The 25,369-nt window shown below is 36.9% G+C and overlaps 1 protein-coding gene across 3 annotated transcripts in view; it reads right to left on the bottom strand.

The window, feature by feature from the left end:
• Window positions 1-25,369, bottom strand: part of SLC39A12 (solute carrier family 39 member 12) — a 70,153-nt gene that overhangs the window by 19,441 nt on the left and 25,343 nt on the right. For 2 of the 3 annotated variants that reach the window (XM_019752086.3, XM_074324830.2), the window contains 7 exons: window positions 24,909-25,080; window positions 18,914-19,086; window positions 16,034-16,186; window positions 13,715-13,825; window positions 11,069-11,135; window positions 7,132-7,290; window positions 5,378-5,565 (listed from right to left, as the gene is read on the bottom strand). In XM_019752086.3, the coding sequence (XP_019607645.3) occupies window positions 5,378-5,565; window positions 7,132-7,290; window positions 11,069-11,135; window positions 13,715-13,825; window positions 16,034-16,186; window positions 18,914-19,086; window positions 24,909-25,080 (1,023 nt within the window). The remainder of the gene's footprint in view (window positions 1-5,377; window positions 5,566-7,131; window positions 7,291-11,068; window positions 11,136-13,714; window positions 13,826-16,033; window positions 16,187-18,913; window positions 19,087-24,908; window positions 25,081-25,369) is intronic. The other variant, XM_019752087.3, reaches the window with a different exon arrangement.

The raw sequence follows: 25,369 nt of genomic DNA, 5'->3' as shown, positions 1-25,369 counted from the left end.
AGCTTTCGGTTCTCAGACAGAGTAAGATACTCCAACATAGCTGCCTCTGTTTCCAAGCACATGTAACCAAGGTTAGTAGTGCAAGGATATGTTTGTCTTCAATGGCTGCCGTTGACAAATTATCACTACCCTGGTGGCTTAAAACAATACAAATTTATTATCTGACAGGGTCAGTGGGCCAAGACTAAGGTGTCAGCAGGGCGGCTCTCCATTCCGGAGACCTGGGGAGAATCTGTTTCCTGGCCTTTTCCAGCTTCTGGAGAATGCTCACATCCCTTAGCTTCTGGACCCCTTCCTCCATCTTCACTACCTGCAACACTGAACTTCTCTGACCCTTCTTCTGCATTACATCTATTTTTCTGACCCCAGATGGTCAAAGTTTTCCACTTTTAAGGGAGTCATGTGATTAAATTGGAACCACCCAGGTAATCGAGGATAATCTCCCCCTCTCAAGGTCCTAAACTTAATCATATCTGCAAAGTGCCTTTAGACATATAAGGTAATGTAGTCACAGGTACCCAAGATTAGAACATACATATCTTTGGATTGGTGGAAGTCATTATATCTACAGAGAACAAATCTCATGAAATCTTTGTAGCAAACACAGGACTGAAGAAGACAGCAAACCAATAGATCTGGTTATAAATAAGAGTTAGAGAAAGTGGATAAATGGATACTAACCCATCATATCAGATGCTTCTGTTATGTGACACTTCAAATATTCTATCGAGGTACCACCACTTACTTTCCACAGATAAGTGGAAGATAAAAGGATGGAAAAGACATCCTGTGCAGTGAGCAGAAAAGCAGATGTGTTTCTTTTAACATCAGACAAAGAAGACTTCAAGACAAGGGGTTGTCTTGAAGAGGGATCTTTTAGCATGATAATTGTATCAATTTATCAGGAAGACATAACAACTGTAAGTATACATGCATCTAATAACAGAAATTCAAACACATGAAGCAAAATTGATAAAACTAATGATAGGCAAACCCACAAATATAGGTTTACATTTTAACATCACTTCCTCAATAGTTACCGGAACAAGCAGAGAGAAAAATAAGTACAAAATTTGAAAATATGAATAACACTATCAACTCGTCCGACATTCATGAACCCCACACCTAACAACTGGCTTTGCTCATGTACTTTTTAAAAGCACATGGGGCCATTCATCAGATTAGATCATAAGCTGGGCCACAAAACAAGTTGCAAAATTTTCAAAGGACTGAAATAATATAGAGTATATTCTCTGACTATGAAGGAATTAAAGTCAATAGCTAAAAGGTATTGAGAAAAGTTCCAAATATTGAGAAATTAAGCAACATACTTACATATAACATATGGTTTCAAAAAACTTATATAGGAAATAAAAAAAAAAAAACATTTCAAAATGGTCAGTATTGAAAACACAACGTATTAAAATATATGGGATTCAGCTAAAGTAGTGCTAGAGGGAAATTTCTAACTTTAAATGCTTATGTTAGAAAAGAAGAAAGATTTAAAATCAATGATACATCATTCCCCCTCATAAATCAAGAAAATAAACTGAAAATTAAGTGCAAAATGAATACAAGGAAAGAAATAATAGAGATAAGAGCTGAAACAATAGAAAAAAATCATGAAGCAATGGAATTGAATCGTTGCCACTTGTGGAACTTGTGTTTCCTGTTCCTACATACTTTCACTCTGTCAGACCACAGATCCTTATTCTTGAAGAGACTACACCAGAGAATATTTCTACTGAACTTGAAGCTGTTACTACCACCTGGTCATGTGAGCTCTTCAGGCCAATGGGCCAACCAGTGAGAAAGAGTTACAATATTCGTAGGAGTAAATGTCATTGGTTACCATGGGGAGTTAGGGTCACTGCTACACAATGGAGTAAGAAAGGACCATATCCAGAAACCCAAGGATTCCTTGAAGCATCTCTTGGTGCTTCCATGCCTGTAGAAAATGGTAAACAGGCAACTAACTACAGGAAACAGCCTGACAAGGTGAAAGCAGATCTCTCAGTGAAGACCTGGCTTGCTCTCTGAAGAAAGAAATCTAAGTCAGCGAAAGTGTTGCCTGAATGAAGGTGAGGAGAATCAAGACTGGAACACAGAGCTGATAAACATCAAATATGTCCTCAGGACCAGCAGGGTTTGGAGCTTGTTCTACAAATATTTTGTATTATGTCTTTATGGGGGTTTTGGCTGGCTACCACTTTGAAGGGACTCTGAGATAGATGAGACTTGCAAGTAAAGGAGAACATGAGCTTATTTGAGTGGTGGAAGGGGTCAATTGCTCATGGACATCACTTGCGTGCTGTTTCGTGTTCTCTCAGTCCCATCTTTCACCCCAGCCACTGCTGCAGAGACAGGTCTGAGACAGTGTTGATTCATTTTGCACACAGCCCACACTGCCTTGCTCCTTCTCCTGCCCGGAGTTCTCTGACATGATGTCATGGGACTGCCATGGGAACTACCTTGGCACTCAGGCAGGCAGAATCTGAAAGTGTGAGGATAATGCTGTGGGGCCAGCTCTGAACAATGGGGCAGGAGGCCCTGCAGCAGGTCCTGTGTTAGGGATCCCCCATAGTGGTGGTCAATTTAATAAAGACACATTGTTTGATTTACTATTCATCCTTCTCTCTTTTACCCGATCTGCTCTTCACCCCTGCTCCCTGGGATCATTCCCCAAATGAACTGCTTTCACCGGAGCTTTTGTCTCAGCTTCTGCTTGGGGGAAACCCCATCTATGACACTGGTCTTTATAACAGAGAACGAATTTCCGCTGGCCACCCAGAGGTACATTCTTAACTTTCTTTAGCAACCATTCAAAGCAATTGGGAGTTAGTGTGCTTGGATAAGGCAATCCCACTCCGGACAATTTAGGCTGGCAGATTTCCCAAGAGAAGACTTTCTTCCTGGTTGACCTCATTGCTAATGGCCCCATTTTTGCCCCTAGTTCTTTTTTCTTTGCAGAGTTTGAAATAACATATCCAATTTCTTTGAAACAAACAAGCAAAGCAAAAATCTAACGAATCTTTTCACAGGAACTCTGCTCATAAATCCAGGGTTTAGTAAATGTGCCTGTATGAAAGTATTCCCCCTTAGTCTTTAGTTGTTGTCATTTATTTTCTTTGCTATTTACAGAATCACGAAACCTTGTTTTCTTCCCTTTAAATGACAAGAGACTATTTTCTTTGGCACCGCCCCAGAGTACAGCACCAGTTAAGCTTGCTGCTATGTGAGAGTCCTACTCAAAAGGCCATGAGAGCAAGTGACTTGGATGATCGGAAGTAGCCCCAGGAAACACAGAGTATTTTACTTCCTGTCTTTTGGCCAGGATGCGGGATTTTCCTTGGTCAGAAGTAATTTTCAATAAGGTCAAAGCCTTATTCTACTTGGAATCTCATAGGATATCAGCCACATTACTTTCTTACAAGCAATTGCTCACCCTTACAAGATCAGGAGGAGAAACATTGAGGGGAAAACAACGTATTTAGCTTAGGGTTCTATATGACAAATGGTTCTTGATAATCTTCTCAGCTCAATTTTGGGAGACTAGACTCCCTGAAAAAGAAAAATGATTGACTACGTGTGAATAGATCCATCACACTTGAAGAGAGATTCAGATTGTGTTTAAATAAACACCACCACCAACAACAAAAGAACACCCAGAATAAACTTCAAAAAACATGTAACAACTGCCCCCAACTGCTCAGGAGGAGAAAAGAAATCAGAAATAGCTGAAAATCAGGAGCCTCAAGAATGAATTTGAAGACTGATACATAGACATCTTAAACAAAAGCAGCTTGTAACATTTACTGATGAATGACAGTCTGCTTTTGAAAAGGCTAGAAATCGAGATTGCTCAAACTAGAAGGATAGAGGATTCTGTACTTTGACTGTGGTCTGGGGATTGGGGTAGAATTCCTCCCACTTGTAGCTATCTTCACCATCTAGATTAGGCTATTTTCTGAGTATCATAAATAACGTGTAAAAACATTTCTAAATTTGGAAGTATATTTTGGTAATTACCTCATCTATTTGAATCTCATGAGATTTAAGAAAAACAACCAGAAAGTCCGAAGACTTCTTTACAATGGAATTTAAAGCGGTGGTGTTCACCTGAAGAGTCCCCTTTTTGAATTATCCTTCAAGAATAGGGAATATAGTCAATCATTTTGTAATAAGTATGTATGGTGCCAGGTGGGTACTAGACTTATCAGGGAGAATCACTTCATAAGTTATGCATATCTAACCACAATGCTGTATGTACACCTGAAACTAATATAAAATTGAATGTCAACTGGAATTGAAAAATGAAGGTGAAAAAAAAAATTCACTGTTATTCTGATTCTATCAGCACAGGTTCCTCACTTCCAGAATTTTTTCCTTACGATCCATTTTTCTTTATCTATTGCTGGAACAATACCTAGATTCTGCCACAGCACTGGTCCAGCCCAATGGTCCTGCTACATATATTACCTTCAAGGTTGTTTATTGTATTTTTCTGCTCTAGGATACACGTAATCACAGATTTTACTTTTGTGCAGATTGGTTTTCTATTGATTCTCAGTCTTAAATATTTCTTTGGTTAATTCGTCATTTTTATTTGCCTTATTCCAACCCATGAGAAAAGATCTTCATTCTGACTTTCACCTTAAGATATTTAAGTTATAAAGAAATTTAATATAAGGTGATCTTAAAAAATAACTGATTTATCTTATGAAGACCACGATTTAAGTGACAAAAAAATGATATTTCCTAGGTTTAATTATTTCAATAAGATTACAGGGGATGAAAAGTGATGACTGATTTATCATTAGTGTCAGCAAAGACCTCCTTAGGAAAAATATGTTGCACTTTTAGAGACTCAATATTATAACAATCTTCCTCATTTTACACATAATAACCCTTTGGTAATTAAAACTTATAGATTATATCATTATTTTTTATAGTACAGTGGGTTAAGTTAAACAGCTATTTAATTCAATGACAAATTCCGTTAAACTATTTTCCAATGTGTAAACTAAAATAGCTGACTGTTTAACAAAACTTTTCATTTTTTCAGCTGAAAATACAGACATCATATATAGATGCAAAGTCAGAGCAGAATCAACTGATGATCACTTTTTGACAATTATAAAGGTTTCATTCATCCCACTTAAATTCACTAAAAGAATGTCAACATTTTCTATATCTCAGATTTTGTTTTTTTCTGCCTACAACTTACTTTCTTGGATTACACAGACTACTTCTTTAATCTTTTATAGTTACCTATATTCTTTTCTTCTCCCCGTCTATCCTTTCATTTTTATCGCTTTTTCTCTGTTTTGCACTTTCAGTGTTTAGAAAAACAAAATGGAAAAGATATAAAGCTTACCATTTCTACCAAGGATAAATATAAGAACATCCCAGCAGTAACTGTCAAGATCCAGTTTTGAACACATGGGTCAGTTGATACTGAGAGGCCAGTGTACAGTCCTATGAAGGCAGTTAGAGCACTTAGGAAATTCATCAGGATGGCAATCTTAACTGGAAGTCCAGAGCTTAGGAGCACAGCAAAGTCTCCTGAAATTTAAGGAAAAAGGAAAATATAATTATCAGTTAACTGGTGATGGCTTTGGTAATGCGCTATCAAGTTGTTTCAAATTTCAGCAACTGGGACCAATTTTGTAAGTTAAGCTGAATGATTTCCTTATATATTTGGAAATAGATACCTATATTTCTCTAGGATCCATAGCTAACTCATTACACTGTTAGAAAGTTACATTTCAAGAGCCTATTCCTTTTAGTGCTCCGAAAGATAGTACGTACAGAGAGAACGCTGACAACCTCTCCAGTCACTGATGTCCTGTGGCATTTGCAGGTTAGATAAATGCAAAATAAAGCATTTGCTATTCCCAGGTTTCTAAATCTTTTTGCCTGGAGACTTACCAGGCAAAATCACAAGGTAGTACACATGCGGGCTTTTCTTATTTACTTATGTAGGAAATGCTTAGGGGAAAGAGAAAACTACTTAATATGAGATTTAAAAATCATGGCAAAAGTTAATTAGGAAAACAAATTTGCCTTTAGAAAATGTTTTAAGGCCTTAATGATTTTAGAAAAATCACATTCTCTCCTTTCGTCCAAAAAAGAAGAAGAATGAACTCTTCAGCTGAGAGCCTCTATCTCTTAGTTTGGAGGATCAAGAAGAGGCTGAAATTCAATAAAGACAGTCTGGGGACTGAGTTTCCTAGTTGCTGGCCTGCCTCATTTGTCACACTCCCCTGCGTTTTTGTTATAGTAGCTAAAAGTAGGACCATAAGATAGGACAGCCAGACCAAGCACATTTCAATGGAGTCAGGAAGAAACTTGAATAAATGTTTCAAGAGGGATGGGTCAATGAAAAGTTGACAACTGGACTTCAAATAATAGACACTAAACACCAGAGGGCAGAGGTAGCCCCAGGGGGCAGCGTAGGTCTGAAAATAGTTGCATGAAGAGTTATTGCCAAAAGCCCTCTCACTAGGGCATGTGTGGGCCTGGGTCCAGCTTCTACTCTTTCTGGGTCTGTTTTATAAACATTTCTATCTCATCCTGGTTCCTGGGAGGCAGGGTTTAAATTATAGCACTATTAAGATTATCTAGAAAAAGAGTCTTTTGCACATCTGCTACCATATGCCTGTCATTTCAATTTTACACTAGGCTTTAGATGTCTTGTATTAATAAAGTTGATGAAACCATGGTTTGCCTTTAATTTAAATGTTATTTTATCACATTGGCCTATTTGTTGATATAATGGGTAAAGTTCCCCTCTTAATGTTTTTCCCACACTTACTATGCAGATTTTAAAGTCCTTGCCAAAGTTCTTTAAAAGGCAGTTTCTCTAAATGACTTTCTCCCAGATAGAATTCTCTAGAATCCAAAGAGTCACTCTGGCCCTGGGAAATATCATAGGGTCTAAGTGAATTTTGTCCCAAGTTATAGGATTTTTTTTTCTAGTTCTTTTCTGCTGATGTTTAAATAAATTGTGAAAGGAAAGCATTCATCTTTTCATCGTATGCTGGAAAAGGAAGCTTAGGAAACCATAGCTAGAAATATAGTATGATTTTCTCAACAAGCAAGAAACAGCGATTCTACTGTCAGGCTTACCCATTTCATGTGGAATTTCGTGACACAAGATAGCAATTGTCGTGGTCACTCCTGACTCGGATGAAGATGAAAAGGCTGTTCCAATCACAAGGCCATCTGCAAAATTATGCAGGCTGTCCCCAACCAATATCATTATCGCTAACAAGCTAATGGATTTGCCTAAAGAACCAAACAAAGGTGTGAGAAGCATGAACAGAGCACTGCATATTTCAGGAATCCTTCAGATATGACCACGTTTCCCATCCACCTTTGACCTTCTTAAGTCGCATCAGGTTAAGTAACCCCACTTCGTTTCAACTTTCACAATCAGCCAGGACTGGAGATGCAAATATGGTAACCAACACGGCTTGGATGTACGGTCACTGCTTTTTTAATGGGTCTAACCAATCATGAGATAAATTATGCACTGGCATTCACTATTCTATCACCTTGTCCAGCTGAATGAAGTGCCAAATGAAGAAAATAAATCTGGTTATAACCTCGCAAAATACCAGCATGACCTTTCCAGGAGTGTTTTTCATAAAGCATTCTAAGATGATTTAAAAACTTACCTGCAGAATGTCATTAAAATGAAGTCTGTTTTCCAAAACTGTCCCCCTGAGTCAGACTGTCCCCAGTGTCAACCTGGGGGAGTGCATGTTCTGCCAGTGTGTGGTCATTGTGGTATCCTGTCTAGTTGGTGCTAATGAGCTTTCTAAAGTGCTTCATTCAACTACTACCACGACAGAACCACTACCAACTCTGTCGATCCCAAAGTTAGCTTTGGAACAGTTACTTAATGTTGTTTTCTTTCTGAAAATAACTTTTAGTACTAGACCAGCCTGATGTTGAACAAAATAAGGAGAAGCTGTTTGTGTGGGACTCTATTACATAATAAACATTATCTGATTGGTGGAGAGTCAATGCACTAATTTAGATCATAACAAGTGTAATTAATGGAATAATTTAGATAATAACTGGGTTCAAGTTTTTAATGCACAGAATTTCTGTTTTCAAAAACCTAACATTGTGTATTAGTATAACACAATTATAGAGTTGTATGACTAAGGAATATAAAAAGTATTTCAGAGATAACACTTACTCTGACAGTAAACAATCTAGGTATACCATTTGATAAGAAAATCAGTTACGATAGTCTAAAACTTCATGAATTACTCAGTTGCTATACACTGTGTGACAGGTGTAAATAGTAGCTATTGTTCCTGTTAGAAGTGAACACAGTATTCTAATAATAGTACACTCAAAAATAGGGAGAGGATGCCTCCTGATTTCCATTATATGGTCTAAGACTGCATTATAATACGATTTGCTGTTTTATTTGGGAAATACAGTTGGACTCATTTCATATGCCATACCATGAAATAAGTAACTTCAGCTGACTAAACAGCAGATATAGCCCAGACTATCAGCCAGGAGACAGCTGTTTTGACTGTGTTGCAAAGATGCCCCATGAATTTTCCTTCTAAAAAGCATGCTTTATTTAGAATGATCACAGCGCGACTGACTTATAGCCTCTTTGTGGTTTACTAAGTCATTTTATTCCTTACTAAAAATGAGAGGATTCCAGGCAGCAGTCATAAAAACACAGACTACATATCAAATTACTGAATTCAGGGAGTTCTTATTGGCATTGCCTGGAAGCTCTCAAAATCGAATAATGCTACCAGGTCACTTGGCTGTTCCTGCCAATTTTCAGAAATAAAGCTCTTCTTTGTGAAAATATAATAAAATGAAATAATTTAAAGTAATACATTTGACAACATTGCAGCATACAAATAAATTGGATTTCCACATGCCTACATGTAGTATTGATATTAGCAACATATATTCAAATGGAAATTTTTTACCCAATTTATATTCTGCTAAGAAACAGTATGGCCTATTTTTGTTGCCTGTTATTTTATTATCACTGATTATGGGTTTCTAAATGTCAAATCATGGACATGTGACAAGCCACAAGGCAAATACACACTTTTGCATATAAGCCACAAGGAATACACTGTGCATATTAAGATAATTCAAACATTATTCAGCAGAAGAAACAACAAGCTTTCACTGGTAATTTATTCATCACAGAATTATCGATAATATTTTACCTTTCCTTATGTACCTGGCAGGCGTATTGAGTTCCACGTTTCTGACTTACTAGAGATTTTTCCATGAAACATGGGCTGGACCTTGTATCATTTTGCTTTCTGTTTATTTAAATCAGACTGTGGATAGGATTTTCCCATCCTGTCTTTTGAAACACTAGCTGAGCTCCACCAATGAGGTAATATGAAACAAGTAATCAAATATTTGAAGCTAATTCAATATGTCCCTGGCAAAAGGGCAATTGAGTAATCGAATTTTGGTTTGTTCATTTTTCATAGTATATGCCAAGCTTGATATCTGAAGTCAAAAGATATGAGGCCTATAAAATATTTAAATAAGACCATGTTACTCCCTGATCTGGCATCGACTCCCTGCTCCTAATCTGCCTGCGCAGATCCTCCTTTCCTCTTTTTCCTTTCAAAAAACAAAGAAACAAACAAATGTTTATTGTAGGCCTACTAGGGGCCAGGCATTCTAAAATTTCTCATGAAACTGAAGATTTGGAAGGAAAAATTGTACTAACGATGTCCTGGAAGCAGAATTGTATAGACTATATAATTACATATTTTGAATCAAATAAATTACAAGAGTTAATATATCTAACGCATTTAGAATGGTGATTGGTACAATCATGGGTGTTCTGATCAATATTTATATCACCAACCACATTGCATACTAGAGATAAAGACCATTCTTATTTTTATTCTCCATTGCATACACAGTGCCAGAAACATGGCACATCTTCAAACATTTCTTGAATGAATGAAGAAGGTGAGAAAACATATGGATGCATGCATAAATGAATGATCAGAAAGAAGCTTTTGGTGAATTTGCATTTCCTTAGTTCCTCCATGTTGGAGTTTACTCCTATGTACTCTTGGGCAATGACTTATCCTAACAATTGGTTTCTTCACTTGTATAATTTGGATAATATTCTTACCTCACTAAATGTAGAAGGATTAAATGAGATAATCCATGTCTAGTTTTTAACACTGTGGCTGGCATATAATAACTGTTAAATAAATGGAAGCCATTTTTATTATTGGGTAACTAACTCATTATGGTAGAATTAGGAATAACTAATCATAGCTGTTTAACATTAAAACATTGGGAAATTGTGTCACAAAAGAGTAATATAATTGAGAAAAATGGGGCAAAGATTCAGGAGCAAATGATGAAAGCCAAAAGAGACCAAAGAAAAAATTCTAAGAATTATTCAGAAACATAAGCAAAAATAAATAAATTCCTATTGAAAATCAGTAAATTAAATTCAGAAATAGGGAAAGGCATAGAAATAAACTTAAACAAATTATACAAATTAATTATACAAATTATACAAATTAATTATAGAATACAATGTGAATAATGAGGTATCATAGATTTGAACTCCATCATCTTAATGACAATATTACAAATGAGATAGATATTTGTGATCAATTTTTAGAAGACTGTGATAGAAGACAAAAAAACAACAACAACAAAAAACAATCATGTCTTCAGACTTCATAGGAAGTGAAAAGCTCAATCATCACGCAAACATGATTTTAAAGGAGCTCTGATAACCATTTATGTATTTACACTAATTGAAGTTTTTAGATCAGTTTTAAGCAATTGTAGAAAACAAAATTTTTAAAGAATGGAGTAAAGTTGATATGAATGGTGTGTTGGAAAGACTAATAGGAATGACTCTTTATTAAAAATTCTATTGCAAAGGTTGTAATAATGAAATATATACCCAGTATAAAATTTATGTGGTTTTGACACATTTATTTTAAAGCAGACGTCACTTTTTTGTATGGCACTTTCTATATTTTGTGTTTAGCTTTTTTTAGTGGGTACTCACCTTTTCTGTTGGAGGCTGTCATAGTGCCTATAGGAATTTCAGCTGCCTGGAAATCTTCTGGTCCTCTCTATTTTAAATTAAAAATAATAATAATAAATGATGAAAGATATGCAATAGCCATCATTTTACTAGCAAATGAAACATCTGAAGTTATGCTGATTTTTAAAAGATGTTTTAATACTGTAGGGAATATTACCATGTTTCCCCAAAAATAAGACCTAGCCAGACAATCAGTTCTAATGCGTCTTTTGGAGCAAAAATTAATATAAGACCTGGTATTATGTTATATTGTATTGTATGATATTACATTACATTATATTGTATTATATTATATAAGACCCGGTCCTATATTATAGTAAAATAAGACCGGTCTTATACTAATTTTTGCTCCAAAAGACGCACTAGAGCTGATTGTCCGGCGAGGTCTTATTTTCCAGGAAACAGAGTAGAACTTCTAGATAAACAAATATAGAAAGTAGGGCTGAGAGTGAGTCTGCAAGCATGCTTTCGTACTACGTGCATTGAGATGAAAATAGCACTGCTATGTAGATCAGAGTCTCTCATAGAGTGCTAGAAGCTACTGAGACAGTCTGTAATTCAGACTTCTAAATAATGTAAGCCTTTCTGAAACCCAAAAGTTGAAGAAAAAGATTCTTGATTCTTGACCTAATTTGGTCTTCTCCTGTATAGTGGGTTGTGACCTGATCTGTTAGCAGATCATGCATTGTGGATGGAGAAGTACCCCATGCCAACCCAGCACCTCATTTCACGCATCGTAGTATAATACTGGTTTTGTTGCTTTGCCAGTCAGTAAAAGAAGCTTGCTGATTAAGAAAGGAAATCAACAGACTTACAAGAGACAAATATACTAACAATTTTAAAGTCTTCTCATCCTTTCATATGACAGGAAAGTGAGATTTTGAAGTTGACATTTATAATATGAGTTAAGATGACGTGATTTATTTCAGAGACTGACTCACGGTTCAATTTCTGGAAAGTCACCTCCCCTCCCTATGCCTCAGATTCTTATTCTATTACATGAGAAGAATACTTTTTATCTGCCTTTTGAATATGTTCTTTTAAAAGCATATTGATATAATTCTATCATCAAAATTGTGGAGACACAAATTTAATGTGTAATGTAAACATCTTTTTTTTTTTTAATGTAAAACAGAGAAAGTAAACTTAAAGTGCACATGTTGGAGTAATAGCAACTATTCAAAAGATGTAATGACAGGCTATTTTTGGAAAAAGGATGCTGAGAAGGTAAGACCTGTCAGATACAGGGTTAGAGGAGGAAGACAGCCTTCTTGCCTGAAATTGGGAGATCTAGAAATAAACAAAAATATGATCTTTTTACATTACATTAAAAGCCTGATTGTAAAAGAAAAAGCTCCAGAGTTCCATTAAAACACAGGAGGTCAAATATTTAGTCTAGATTTTTTTTCCCCAAAAAGCTATATATTGTCACACTATGTAAAGTCATTTAGAGGCAAACATCCATGATTCCTTGTTGATTGAAAGGAACCATAAGCTCCCCTCCTTCCTAAAAAACCGGAAATTGAGCCAAATGGTCCCTAAAGTTCATATTATTTCTATTTGCTTAGGTTGATCTTGCAGCTTAAATAACAAAAGAAAGAGTGACTATATTATTAGTGAGCTAGAATATTCAAATACAACCAAACTCATTAAGTTAGCATCAGAGATTTGCTTCTGTGCATCTTGGTGTTATAGACCTGTCATTCAAACAGAAGGAACAAGGTCATCATTAGAGTGATTTTAAAACTAATCTCAGTCTGAAGTTAACTTCTTTCAAACTACATGTGAAGAATCTAAACAACAAACACTACATGGCTCTTAAAATTGTGTTTTTAAAGGAACTTTTTTTGTTCTTATCTCTGAGTTATCTCTAGATGTGCAGTCTACTGCATTCTATTTCATTGTGTTAATGTCTCAGGAGGAGCTTACTTATCTCTACTTCGTTAGGGACCTATCCACTGTAAACCCCTACCCCAAAGCCGTGGTTATAAGGAGGCAAGTTTTCTCACTATCATATATTCCTTTCGCAGTTTTCCTGTCCCTTTATTTGTTACTTTGAGAATTAGAATGGGAATATTGTTTTCAACCTGACTGGAGGTTGCGTTTGGAGAATTCATGTGGAGCATTTTTGTCATGGAAAATTCAGTGTAACAAAGGCCCTTAAGCTATGAGACATCTCATTGAACAGAATGGGTTCTCTCCTGCATTGTGATGTGAACACCCACTCCTGGATGCACTAACTAATTCCTTGTTCAACATTTATTTGCACCCACCTGGCCATGGCTAAGGATTACTCAGAATGGAAAACTAAAGGTCAAGTGGTTTATAAAAACTGATAAACAGAAGGATCAAGTTGCTGCATATTTTGTCAATCTGAGTCATACGTGTTTCAAAGTGGTGCAGATAGCAATGATTTAAGTCTGAGGAAAATGCTTTTTACTCTTTAAAACAGGTGCTTGGCAAAGTTTTCCCAACTATTTATTATAGTTGAGAATAGACAAATCAGGAGTGGAATCTGTATCTACCTAACTGATTTTTGTCTATTCGTCCAGGAATGAAAGAAAGAAGGTAATCAAACCAGTGAAATACTTCAGATCAGTAACCTACCAACTGGATAGTTGAAGCAGATTTGCCTTTGCTTGACTGGTCACTTAATTCAGAGTTGAGTGCAAGATGGTGGGAATGCCCCACAGGCCCATTAACCAATGACACGCCCTGCTGGATGAGGATGGTTGAAAATTAGTGCTGAAGCCAGAAAAACACAGATGCAACCTTTGTCAGTTCCGTGGTTCTGGTTAACAGTTTGCACATTGGCCAGAGTGGTGGTGACACAAAAAGAGTAATAGGAGGATTTCATCATTAAAAAAATACTTGCTAAAATGTCTCCCCTCAAAGAAGCACAGGACTGCTCTGAACCATTACGCACATCAAAGTTTTAAGAATGCAACTTAAAAAATGTCTAGCTATGATTTGAAAATGCTTAAACAGTGGTGTTTTTATATTGTCTTTAATATTTTTTATTTTTCAATTACAGTTGACATACAATATTATATTGGTTTCAGGTGTACCACATAGTGATTAGACAGACATCCACAGAACTCACGAAGTGATCACCCCAATAAATCTAGTACCCATCTGACACCATACAGAGGTATCACAATATTATTGACTATATTGCCTGTGCTGTACTTTACATCCCCATGACTGTTTTTATAACTGGCAATGTGCACATTTTAATCGTTTCCCTTTCTCACCCACTTCCTAAACCCCCTCGCATCTGACAACCATCAAAATATTCTCTGTATCTACAAGTTTGTTTCTGTTTTGTTTATTTTGTTTTTTAGATTTCACATTTATATTGTTTTTTTTTTATTTACTACAAAATTAAATTTTGAATTCTTTCTGATGGCGATATCAAAAGGATGACCATTGAAACTGTACTGCATCCTGTAATGACTAAATTATTAGGTTGGTGCAAAAGTAATTGAGGTTTAAAAGGTTAAAAGTAATGGCAAAAACGGCAATTACTTTTGATCTAACCTAATAATATCTCTAGAAATGTATTCATCAATTAAAGCATTTATAGCTTCTAAAACATTCACATTATTTTTCATTTTATACAGTAGCACGAATGTTGAAATTATGTTCTTAAAACTCTTTTTAAGTTCCCTGACAAGTTCAAGGACAATCTGAACAAACTAGATTTATAGATGTTCAGAATCAATTTCATTCATTTCCATCCTGGTTGTGCTGTTGAGATTAGAACTCCTTTTGTGGAAGTTAAGTACCTACAATTCTAAAGCAGAGCCATGATCGAAGCTCGCTGTCCTAATCTTCAATTACTATAGAATCCTGGCTTGGGCCCCCGGACAAAGAACAACCATGCTTCATTAAAACGGAAATTCTTTTACAGGATTTTGTTTAAAACCTGTTTGTTATGAAAAGTTTCAAATATACAGAAAAGCTGAAAGAACTGTAACGTGAACACTCAGATACTGACTCCTTGGATCCTACCATCGGCATTTGGTTATATCTATTTTTGTCACACATCTATCCATCTATCATCTCTCTACCCACCCACAAAACCATCTTTTTTTGATGCATAGAATAGAATTTTTGAATAAATTTACAAATGATAATAAACAGAGGCTAATATTTGAAAAGACTACTAAAGTCTGAGCTGAGTATGAGCATTATGTTATGTGAACATAGACAGTCAGGGATAAGTAAAAAACCGTAAGTACTACAAAGCCCCAATACTTTGTAAAGAAAACTTGCTTTATTTTAATCTCCTGGAGTCTTTCATAAGTGTTTACCTTTTTAACCATTCCACCAAACAGTTCATCTATTTTTTTATAGGATAATGTGCACGAGCAAAAATAAAATAAAATAAAATAAGCCACACTGTATTTTATGTATCGTATACGTAGAAATCAATCAAATACAGGCATGAGGAAAGCCATGATTCAAGCTACAGAAAAAGATCTGTCACAAATAACATCCCTGAACGTCTTTTAAGTGCCCTGAGAATAGAAAATAATGAGTAATTTTGTGAATTTTCAAAATTTTTGTTTGCTTGTTTATTTGCTGTTGGTTAGGAAAGACATTTGGAACGATGATTAGTAGCGAGGCTCTGGGCCCCTTCAGCCTCAGGCGTGAAGTAGTCTCCTGTTTCTAAACTAGCCAGAAGGTCAAATAGCGGGTAGTAACAAGGACATCAACGGGTCAGCAACAGATGTTTGAAAAATTAATAACCGTATTTACAGAGTAGCTGCCAGTCAGAACGACCTGTGTATTTTGGAAATCAGAGCCCCTCTCTTACACAGACAACTTCATGAAGATGTCAATTTTGGACAAGTACTTTCTCAATAAAAAAGGAATATTATGAAGCCCTACGGCAAAGGACAAATACAATTTAAAATGTACCTTGGGACGTGGTGATACAAGAAGAATAAAACATTTTTCTATCAAGAAAAATCCATGGATGCCTCCAATTAATCCCAACAGTTTCCAAATGTGACCTTTGCTTTCATGGAAATGTCCAGACTCTGAGGCTTCCTGCTTATGTAAACCAAGAACCTGAAAACATAAAAATAAAAAAGAGAGAGAGAGGCATAAAGAAATAACTTTCGATGACTTAAATAATAATTAGTAGGTTCTGTGTTGAATATACTCGACTTTCGTTCCAGAGAACTTCATGACAACTTCTGAAAACATTCAAAGCCCAATTTGCTTTTAAATGTATGAATACTTCTGAGACAGGATTCAGTCACAGTAAAAGAAAATGTGTACAAGAGAAAAGAAGGGAGAGCTTTGAGTAGTTTCTGCTAATGAACAGAAACAAAGCCTAAACTTATTTCAGTAAGTGGCCTAAATTTTCATGCATTCTCAGTCATTTAGCTGAATTTTTTTTTCAGGAGTTCAATGTGTATCTGTTCACAGCAGTGTCTTATAACAATCAATGCATTTTATATTGAGAACAAATATAAAGATACATTTCATCTAGGGTTTATTGTCCCATTGCTCCATTGCAATTAAAGAACACTTTTAATAAATGTTCCAAGAAGTCAGAAATCCACCTGAAAGACATTTTTCCATCACGTGCATACTGTATACCCACCAATACTGTCCGCAGTCTGGGACACAAAAGATATAAGAAGCATAAAAAAGATATAAGAAGCATCAGGAATTTTCCTCTAGTGACTCGTCCCATTGGTTGACTCATTCAAATAGTTGACTTCATGACTTCTTGTGAGCTAGTAAATTGTTATGTACCACATTACCTCCCCAGGAGAGGCAGTTTGGAAAATTGCTCAGTGGTTACCACATTTGGATATTAATGACCATTACATTAAAAAGAGGAAGAAATTCTATGTGTATATAGTGTATATGTATATACTCATAAATATATGTAGATATTTACATGTGTATATATATATTCATACATATATATATGCACACATGAGTACATGAGTGAATATATACACTGAGCTTATGCACATAATTAAAAACCAACATATGTTAGTCAATTTTTCTTCTGGTAAAGACAGTAAACGATACCCACCTAATATTTATAATTACCATTATTTCAGAAAATAAAGAACTTTGTAATAGCATAAAACAGGAGGAAAAAATCCACAATCTCAGAATAAAATGTAGATTTATAAGTTGAATAAAGTTAGTTAAAAAAGGAAATCAAGACAGTGACTTCTTTTTCTCATTTCTGTGCTGTCCTTTGAACACCTATCATATATCATATCCAGGAACCACTGATTTTTCTAGCTTTCCACCATATTTGTACTGGATCATTCTTCCTCTTCCCAATAGTTTTTGCCCTTGTCTCTTTCCTCAAGTAAAGCAACTGCCTTCTAAATTTCATGAAACCCAGCTAATCTTTTAAGTTTCCCTCCGTAACACAGTCGCTGCAGAGCCACTTGTCAGTCCCACTGGCCCCCAAATCCTCCAGCTACCTTGAGCTGTGTGCTCCCCCATCAGGGGAGACCCAGTAAGCTTTAAGATCCTTTTTTGTTTCCCAGGATCCTGGAAATAAACAGCTCTGTAGCCACTGTGGTGACCTAGAAAAAGGCCCCGGCTACCGCCTCAAGCCAATAAGCTCTGAACTATTTCCAGAAAATTAGATTACAAGGGAAATTAAAACGAATAATGGTTTGTTTCATTTCTCCAATGCTCACTTTTCAGTTTTCAAAACATCTAATAACTATTGAGCCTCTAAGCAACAAGAGTGACCCTGTAGGAAATTGCCAGAGGCTTGTGGAAATTTTTAATATCTCAGCCTTGGCGAGAGGGAGGGATCATTTGTCCATCATTATCCATCATAAGAGATTTCAGAGGAAATAGATGCTCTCATCTGAAGACCCTTCTGCCTGAACTCTTTCGCATCTCAGGTCATAGTCCTTTCCTTTCTGACAAATAAAGAGCCTCAAAGACGTCAACAGACCCAGCTTCCTGGTGCTCACATTTTTCTTTAGAAAAATTTAGACGCTCTTAGTTGGGCAAGAATCAGAAATTCATTTTGATGGTTCAAATGCAGAAAGGTTAATGATAGTGCTATTACAGAGGTACGGGTAAAGTCAGAGTATGAACATGGGATAATGAGGCACCGAGAAACGATCCACCCCAGGAAACCATTACCACTCAGGGCTGAAAGGGCAAAGGTTGGAAGTCATGTTACTGGAGCTCAGTGGGAGGTGGAGCTGGGGAGAAGGCCTCCATGGGGGCTACAGGACTGCAGGTAGGTAATCAGCTGCTCCTCAAGCAAGTACCAGAGCCAGGAGAGAACTAGGGGGGAATACCCCTGCCGCCCTCTCCTCCTACCCTGACTTTCAGTTGCACCTCCCATTGGCTGAACCCAAACAACAATCCATCCTGCAAGGGAGCTGAGGCGATGCAATCTTCTGGGGCACAAAAAGCAGCAGAGGAGGACAGAGAATGGGATGGATGTGGTTTGGGGTTAACGAGAAAAACCAATGCAACGTCTTATAGCCCATTCATTTTCTTTTACAGGTAATTAGTAGATGCTTCATGAATTTTTCTTAATAGGAATCTATATCTGATCACCTTTCTTCATTTCAAAAAAATAAGAATACCATAGGGTGAATGTAATGACTAGTCATCTATTTTCTCCTCCAAGTGCTTTGGGGGAATAATATTCACTGCCATGCAAACATTGGCCACTGTATCTATTAATATCATCCAACTCACTGAAATTTTGCATAAATACCTCCAGTGGCTTACTGTAAAGAGAAATTAGAAACACTTTGTGTGAAACAGAAAGCAGCAGCTTACCTCAGGGATAAGGTGGAGCAGAGCATCCCCAGAGAGTGTCCCAACAGCCAGGCCCACAAACAGCTGTAAAATAAGGCTGTAGTTCTCTTCACATCTGTGGAAAAGGATCAGTGTGGTCCCGAGCATGGAGCCCAGCGTGAGCAGCGTCACAGCCGCTGTGCTGTAGCCGTATTCTAAGTCAGAAGGAGATTGCGAAAGCCGTCAGTGCTCAACACCCTCTGTAGTGCCTCAGCTAGTGAAAATGCCAAAAGAATCCATCTTACAGTACAGCTGACAGGGATATGAAATTGTTTTATCAGAGTTATACTGGGCAAAAGGTTTTCATTGTTAAGGAAAAGAAAGATTTTCACCAGATAACCCCATTGGTTTAAAGTTACCCAGATGACCTCTTATTAAAAATCGCTGTAGCAAGATTTCATTCTTTTTTTATGGCTGAGTAATATTCTATTGCATCTATGAAGTCTGACAATTAAGTTCGCAAACTTTGTTGCAACAATGTTGCTAACCTTTTTTTTTGATATCAGAGGGAGTATTCATTATGAATTTGCACCAACTGGACAAACAGTTAACCAAGTTTACTATTTGGAAGTGCTGAAAAGGCTGCATGAAAAATCTAGACGACCTGAACTTTTCACCAACAATTCATGGCTCTTGCATCACGACAACGCACCAGCTCACACGGCACTGTCTGTGAGGGAGTTTTTAGCCAGTAAACAAATAACTGTATTGACACACCTTCCCTACTCACCTGATCTGGCTCCCAATGACTTCTTTCTTTACCTGAAGATAAAGGAAATATTGAAAGGAAGACATTTTGATGACATTCAGGACATCAAGGGACAACAGCTCTGATGGCCATTCCAGAAAAAGAGTTCCAAAACTGTTTTGAAGAGTGGACTAAGGTGCTGGCATCAGTGCATAACTTCCCAAGGGGAGTACTTTGAAGGTGACTAGTGATATTCAGCAATGAGGTATGTAGCACTTTTTCTAGGATGAGTTCGCGAACTTCATTGTCTGACCTCGTATTTACCATATCTTCTTTATCCAGTCTATTGATGAGCACTTGGGTTGCTTCCATATCTTGGCTATTGTAAATAGCACTGCAGTGAACATAGGGGTGCATATATCTTTTTGAATTATGTTTCCCCAAAAATAAGACCCAGCCGGACCATTGGCTCTAATGCGTCTTTTGGAGCAAAAATTAATATAAGACCCAGTATTATACTATATTATATTATATCATATTACATTATATTATTTTACATTACATTATATTATACCCACTATTATAGTAAAATGAGACCGGGTCTTATATTAATTTTTGCTCCAAAAGACACATTAGAGCAGATGGTCCAGCTAGGTCTTATTTTCGGGGAAACACGGTAGTGTTTTGGATTTCTTTGGGTAACTATCCAGAAGTAGAATTGCTGGATCATAAGGTAGTTGTATTTTTAACTTTTTGAAGAAGCTTCAGATCATTTTCCATAGTGGCTGCACAAATTTGCAATCCCACCAACAGTGTACCCTTTTCTCCACATCCTCACCATAGATACAGAGAACAAACTGATGGTTGGCTGAAGGGAAGGGTGTTAGGGGAGAAGGGATTAGGAAATACAAATTAGTAATTAGGAAATTATCACAGGATGTAAAGTACAGCATAAGGAATATAGTCAATAATTTTGTAACAACTATGTATCGTGCCTGGTGGGTACTAGGCTCATCAGCGGGATCACCGAATAAAGTATATAAAGCTCTAACCGCTATGCGGTACACCTGAAACTAATATAAAATATTGAATGTCAACTGTAACTGAAAAAAAAAAAATTTTTAAAAGCTTCAGTGGTGCTTTATTATCCACAAGATAAAAATCCAAGTCTTTTTGTTTAAAATAAAACATCTTCCATAAACTGAAGAAAAAAAAATCACTGTGGCAAGCAAAGACCGAGCTAACCTCCTATCTCCAAAGAAATTAATTTCTCTCACTTTAAATTACAACTTCTGCCGAGAGACTCTGGTAATGATTTCCATCTAGTCACATTTACACCTTTTGAAGGCAAAGAAACAGTGTTACAGAGGTAGCATATGGTTTAGGCCCATGTAGACTTATGTTTGTGTATAAAATGAGTACTTTCTTCCAAAAGTTCTCAAAATTATTTGTAATATCAAAAGTGTTTATCATGGGGGCCAGCCCGGCGGCTCAGGTGGTTAGAGCTCCATGCTCCTAACTCCGAAGGCTGCCGGTTCGATTCCCACATGGGCCAGTGGACTCTCAACCACAAGGTTGCCAGTTCTATTCCTCGACTCCCGCAAGGGATGGTGGGCTCTCCCCCCTGCAACTAAGATTGAACATGGCACCTTGACCTGAGCTGCTGCTGAGCTCCCGGATGGCTCAGTTGATTGGAGCGCATCCTCTCAACCACAAGGTTGCCAGTTCGACTCCTGCAAGGGATGGTGGGCTGCGCCTCCTGCAACTAGAAACAGCGACTGGATCTGGAGCTGAGCTGTGCCCTCCACAACTCAGACTGAAAGGACAACAACTTGACTTGGAAAAAAGGCCTGGAAGTACACACTGTTCCCCAATAAAAGTCCTGTTCCCTTCCCCAATAAAATCTTTTTTTTAAAAAAGTGTTTATCATTCTCAATGAGTAAAATGAGTGATTGAGGTAGTAAAAACTGATCAATGAATGTGTAACAGTTGATAACATAAATTTGGATTGCCTACATTTGGAATTATTGCTATAATATTTTATAACCTCCGAATGTATTCCATGTTTCTAGGCTTCTAGATTTTAAAAATATATATATTCGGACAGCACAAGTTTTAAAATTATTCAAACAAAAGCAAACGTGTGTGAGAGGAGAAGATACAAAGGAGAAAGGAAAGAGAAAGATTAAAAGAGAGGGAACAAATGGCTTCCAGGGTCAAGTATAAATGATTTGAGAATAAAGAGTTATTCACACCACTGGTTTCTTTTGGTTGCAGATAATTCAGAACAAATACTGTTTTCTACTTATTTATAAATTACTAAGAAGTCATGGCAAACTGGTTTGTAAATAATGAAGGGAGGTAATTACAAAATTAAACTATCACTTCCTTTAATGACTACAGATAAATAATTAGTTAAATCAAACAATTTAGTTATCATGCTACTTAAAGCCCATTGTAGATTTTAACAAACCATCATCTTAAAGTTTGTTATAATAAAAAATACTCCATTCTCATTTTGCTTGTAGTTTTCTGGAAGGTTCATCCTCTCTACATTAGATCATATTAACGACACTAGCTGGTCATATAATAGACTTGGGATTTTAAGGGGACCTTTACTAAATTATAAGTTATAAATGATACAGGGTCCAATATTAATAGAGTTCGTGATATACTCAGAGGAGACAAAAAACTTTCAAACTTCAATATTCCCAATGTCGTCATCATTCTTTTGCTGTGAGAGAACCACTATAAAATGATAGTTGTTCAATGGACATGGAATTTCAGTTTTGCAAGATGAAAAAGTTCTAGAAATCTGTTACACAACAATTTGAAAATAATACTACTGAACTGTACACTTAAGAATAGTTATGATAAATTTCCTGTATTTTTTTAACCACAATTTAAAATGTAAAAATAAAATGGTTTGGAATGGTCGTACACCTGCCTAGAAGTTTCATTCTGTTCTAATTTAGTAAAAAAAAAATACCTTTGTCATGAAAATATCCCTAGAAATATTTAACCAAGTTTCAAATCCCATTCTTTCACAGGTAGAGTGTGTGGGATTGTCCTTCTTCTAATACATAAATTTAAAACATGAAGATTGAACTTGAACGTGAGAACTTGGGTGTCTCATAAAGTTCAAAGTTCCCACTTGTTTATGGTAGTAGCTACTGAAGATCCTACAATCTCAAGAACTGACAAGGACAAATTAGGGTCTGACATTTCCCGGGCAAAGTTTCAAGTGCTTCCGTTCTACCCCCTCCCCATTGTCCTGAGGGCAACGATAGTGGAGCCAATTAGAGGAGAATGGATGTTTCCTGACGTTAGAACTAGAGATCTTTTTAGGTCCTCTGTGAGTCAGATTTCACATGCTCCCATGTGGCAAGGACTTCCTCTCACTTCTGTGGCCACCGGACTCTGCTAACTGACTTACCCCACTGACTAACTCCTACAGAGGTGCCATGGCGTCTTGATTGGAGTCAGGCTGCTTGCATACTTGCGCTATGTAAATGTTTCCCATCGCAACAATAGAATTTGACCTAATAAATTCTTAGCCGCTCATGAACAGCTACTTGGCACGGGTCTGAAACGTGTTTTGTACGTGACCATCATGCTCTTTCCTGGAAACTCAGTTGGAGGTGGTGCTTAGAGGTTGAGTTTCAGCACATTGGACATGATTGTCTTAATAACATCTCCCTGTGTCCTTCCCTCTCCATTTTACGTTTCTGTGATTTCAAAAGGCCAAACACAAACACATCCCTTTAGATACTTAATGCAATATTTTAAATTGAGGACTGAAATGTTTTTCTAGGTTCTTCAGTGAGTGTGATGCTTGAATTTTACTCAGGAAGACTATTCCTTAGAAGAGTCTAGAAGGTCATTAGAAAGACAAAAACTTTTTCACAGATCTTCAGTTCATAAATGCACTTCCCAGTGGCCTGTATGTACCGGACACTGGGCCATGTGGTGGGAATAGAAACACGCTCATGGAAACTCCTAGGTGTCATGGTCTATGTACTTCATCCATTTTTGAGCCATCACTGACCACCAGGTGCTGAATTATTTAGCTGCTCACTTTTAATGAAGCTTTCTGCCTCTCAGTGAATGTGGAGTTTTAGATATTTAAGCCTGGCATATTTTTGTTCACTTAAAATCTTCAAACAAGCCTCTTGATGCCTTGGAATCAACTGTGACTTAGAAGTGAGTAGCTGAACCATTCAGCTAGGATGGACTTTGACGATTGTCTCTGTCTCAAAGAGAAAGAAAGGCATCTCTGAAAAAAATAACATGTATAAGGCCCTCAGATCAATGGTAATATTTAACGGTTGCATCGATTAACGGTCACATTTTTACTATCCATCATGGATGTTCTTAGGCTACAATTAAAAAAAAAAAAAAATATATATATATATATATATATATATATATATATATATATATATATATATATATATAGTGCTTTAAATTACAGAACACAGATTTGTGCACATTGTCCCATTTGAGCTGGGCAGGTACCCTAGAAGCCTAACAGTAGGGCTCACCTACTGCACTGATCCAATGGGACACAGGTGAGTGTTTATCCCAGGGGTACCTGCCAGGTCTGGGAGGCTGATACCTGCCTACACCGCTTGCCTCTGTCCCAAAGCAGCCTCTTTGGATTACGCCAGAGTGCCTTTATTTTTTTGTATACGTGCCATGCTGTGTGAAAGGATGGAAAGCCATGTAGGACATCACTGCTTTTCATCGTGCAGAAAAAGAGATGGGCTCAGGGAAATAAAGAGATTTCCGAAGATCACAGAGTTGGCTGGGGATAGAAGCCATGACTCAACTCTATATTTCAGATTCTAATATTACATTCTTTCTCTTACACCATGCCACTTCTCAACTATGCACTTTTAAATTGGTCTATGACTGAGTCCTACATAGGGGATAAAATCAGTTTATATAAATTGTATACAAAACATAAAATATTCGTTGCAAGCTAGCATGGCATAGTGATTAAAAACAAGGACTCTGGGGCCGTCTTGCATGGGTTTGAATTCCAATTCCATCACTTACCAGCTGTGTGTCTTTGGGCATGTCACTTAATCTCTATGTGCCTCAGTTTTCTAATCTGTAAAATGGGGATGATAATATCTAGCTCATAGCATTGTTATGAGGATTAAATGAGTTGATAAACATAAAATGCTTAGAACAGCACCTACTATATAGTAAGTATCCAGTGTTCACTGTTATTATTATATAGATTGTGTGCATAAGCCCTCTGAGAAAAGAAACAGAACTTACTCTCCAGAGTGGTAGGTGGCAGTTTTGTTTGTTGGTCCTTGGGCAGCTGGCAAGAGCAGCTGAGCAACTGCTGGATGATTCCTGGACTCATTTGCTTAAAGCCCTCCTTAGAAATTGGTGAAAGGCTGTCTTGTAGAAAGATCTGTACCAGCTGCCCAGCAGAGAAGCAAGTCTGTGTGGGAAAAACAGATATTGTGACGAAGCTCAGCACTGCAAAGTCGCCATCAACTGCCATTCCTGGGGAGTCAGAACTAAACAGAATGGCTAAAGTGGACATGTGAAGCCATAGCATTTAGCGTTTACACACCAGCTCGTTCACACAGCATTTGCCAATTGACATCCCTTCGCCGTGAAAACAATGGAAATCATTGTTTTTGCCTACTGATATTTACCTAAATATTTGCAATTTTATATTATATAGGCATATTTATAAGAGATAAGGATTACAAATAAACAGGAAA

This window comes from Rhinolophus sinicus, chromosome 1, assembly GCF_057876585.1.
Source record: "Rhinolophus sinicus isolate RSI-liver-muscle chromosome 1, RSI-T2T, whole genome shotgun sequence".
Classification (NCBI taxonomy): Eukaryota; Metazoa; Chordata; class Mammalia; order Chiroptera; family Rhinolophidae; genus Rhinolophus; species Rhinolophus sinicus.
The sequence above is the reverse complement of the archived record's forward strand: the minus strand, read 5'-3'. Positions and strand labels throughout refer to the sequence as shown.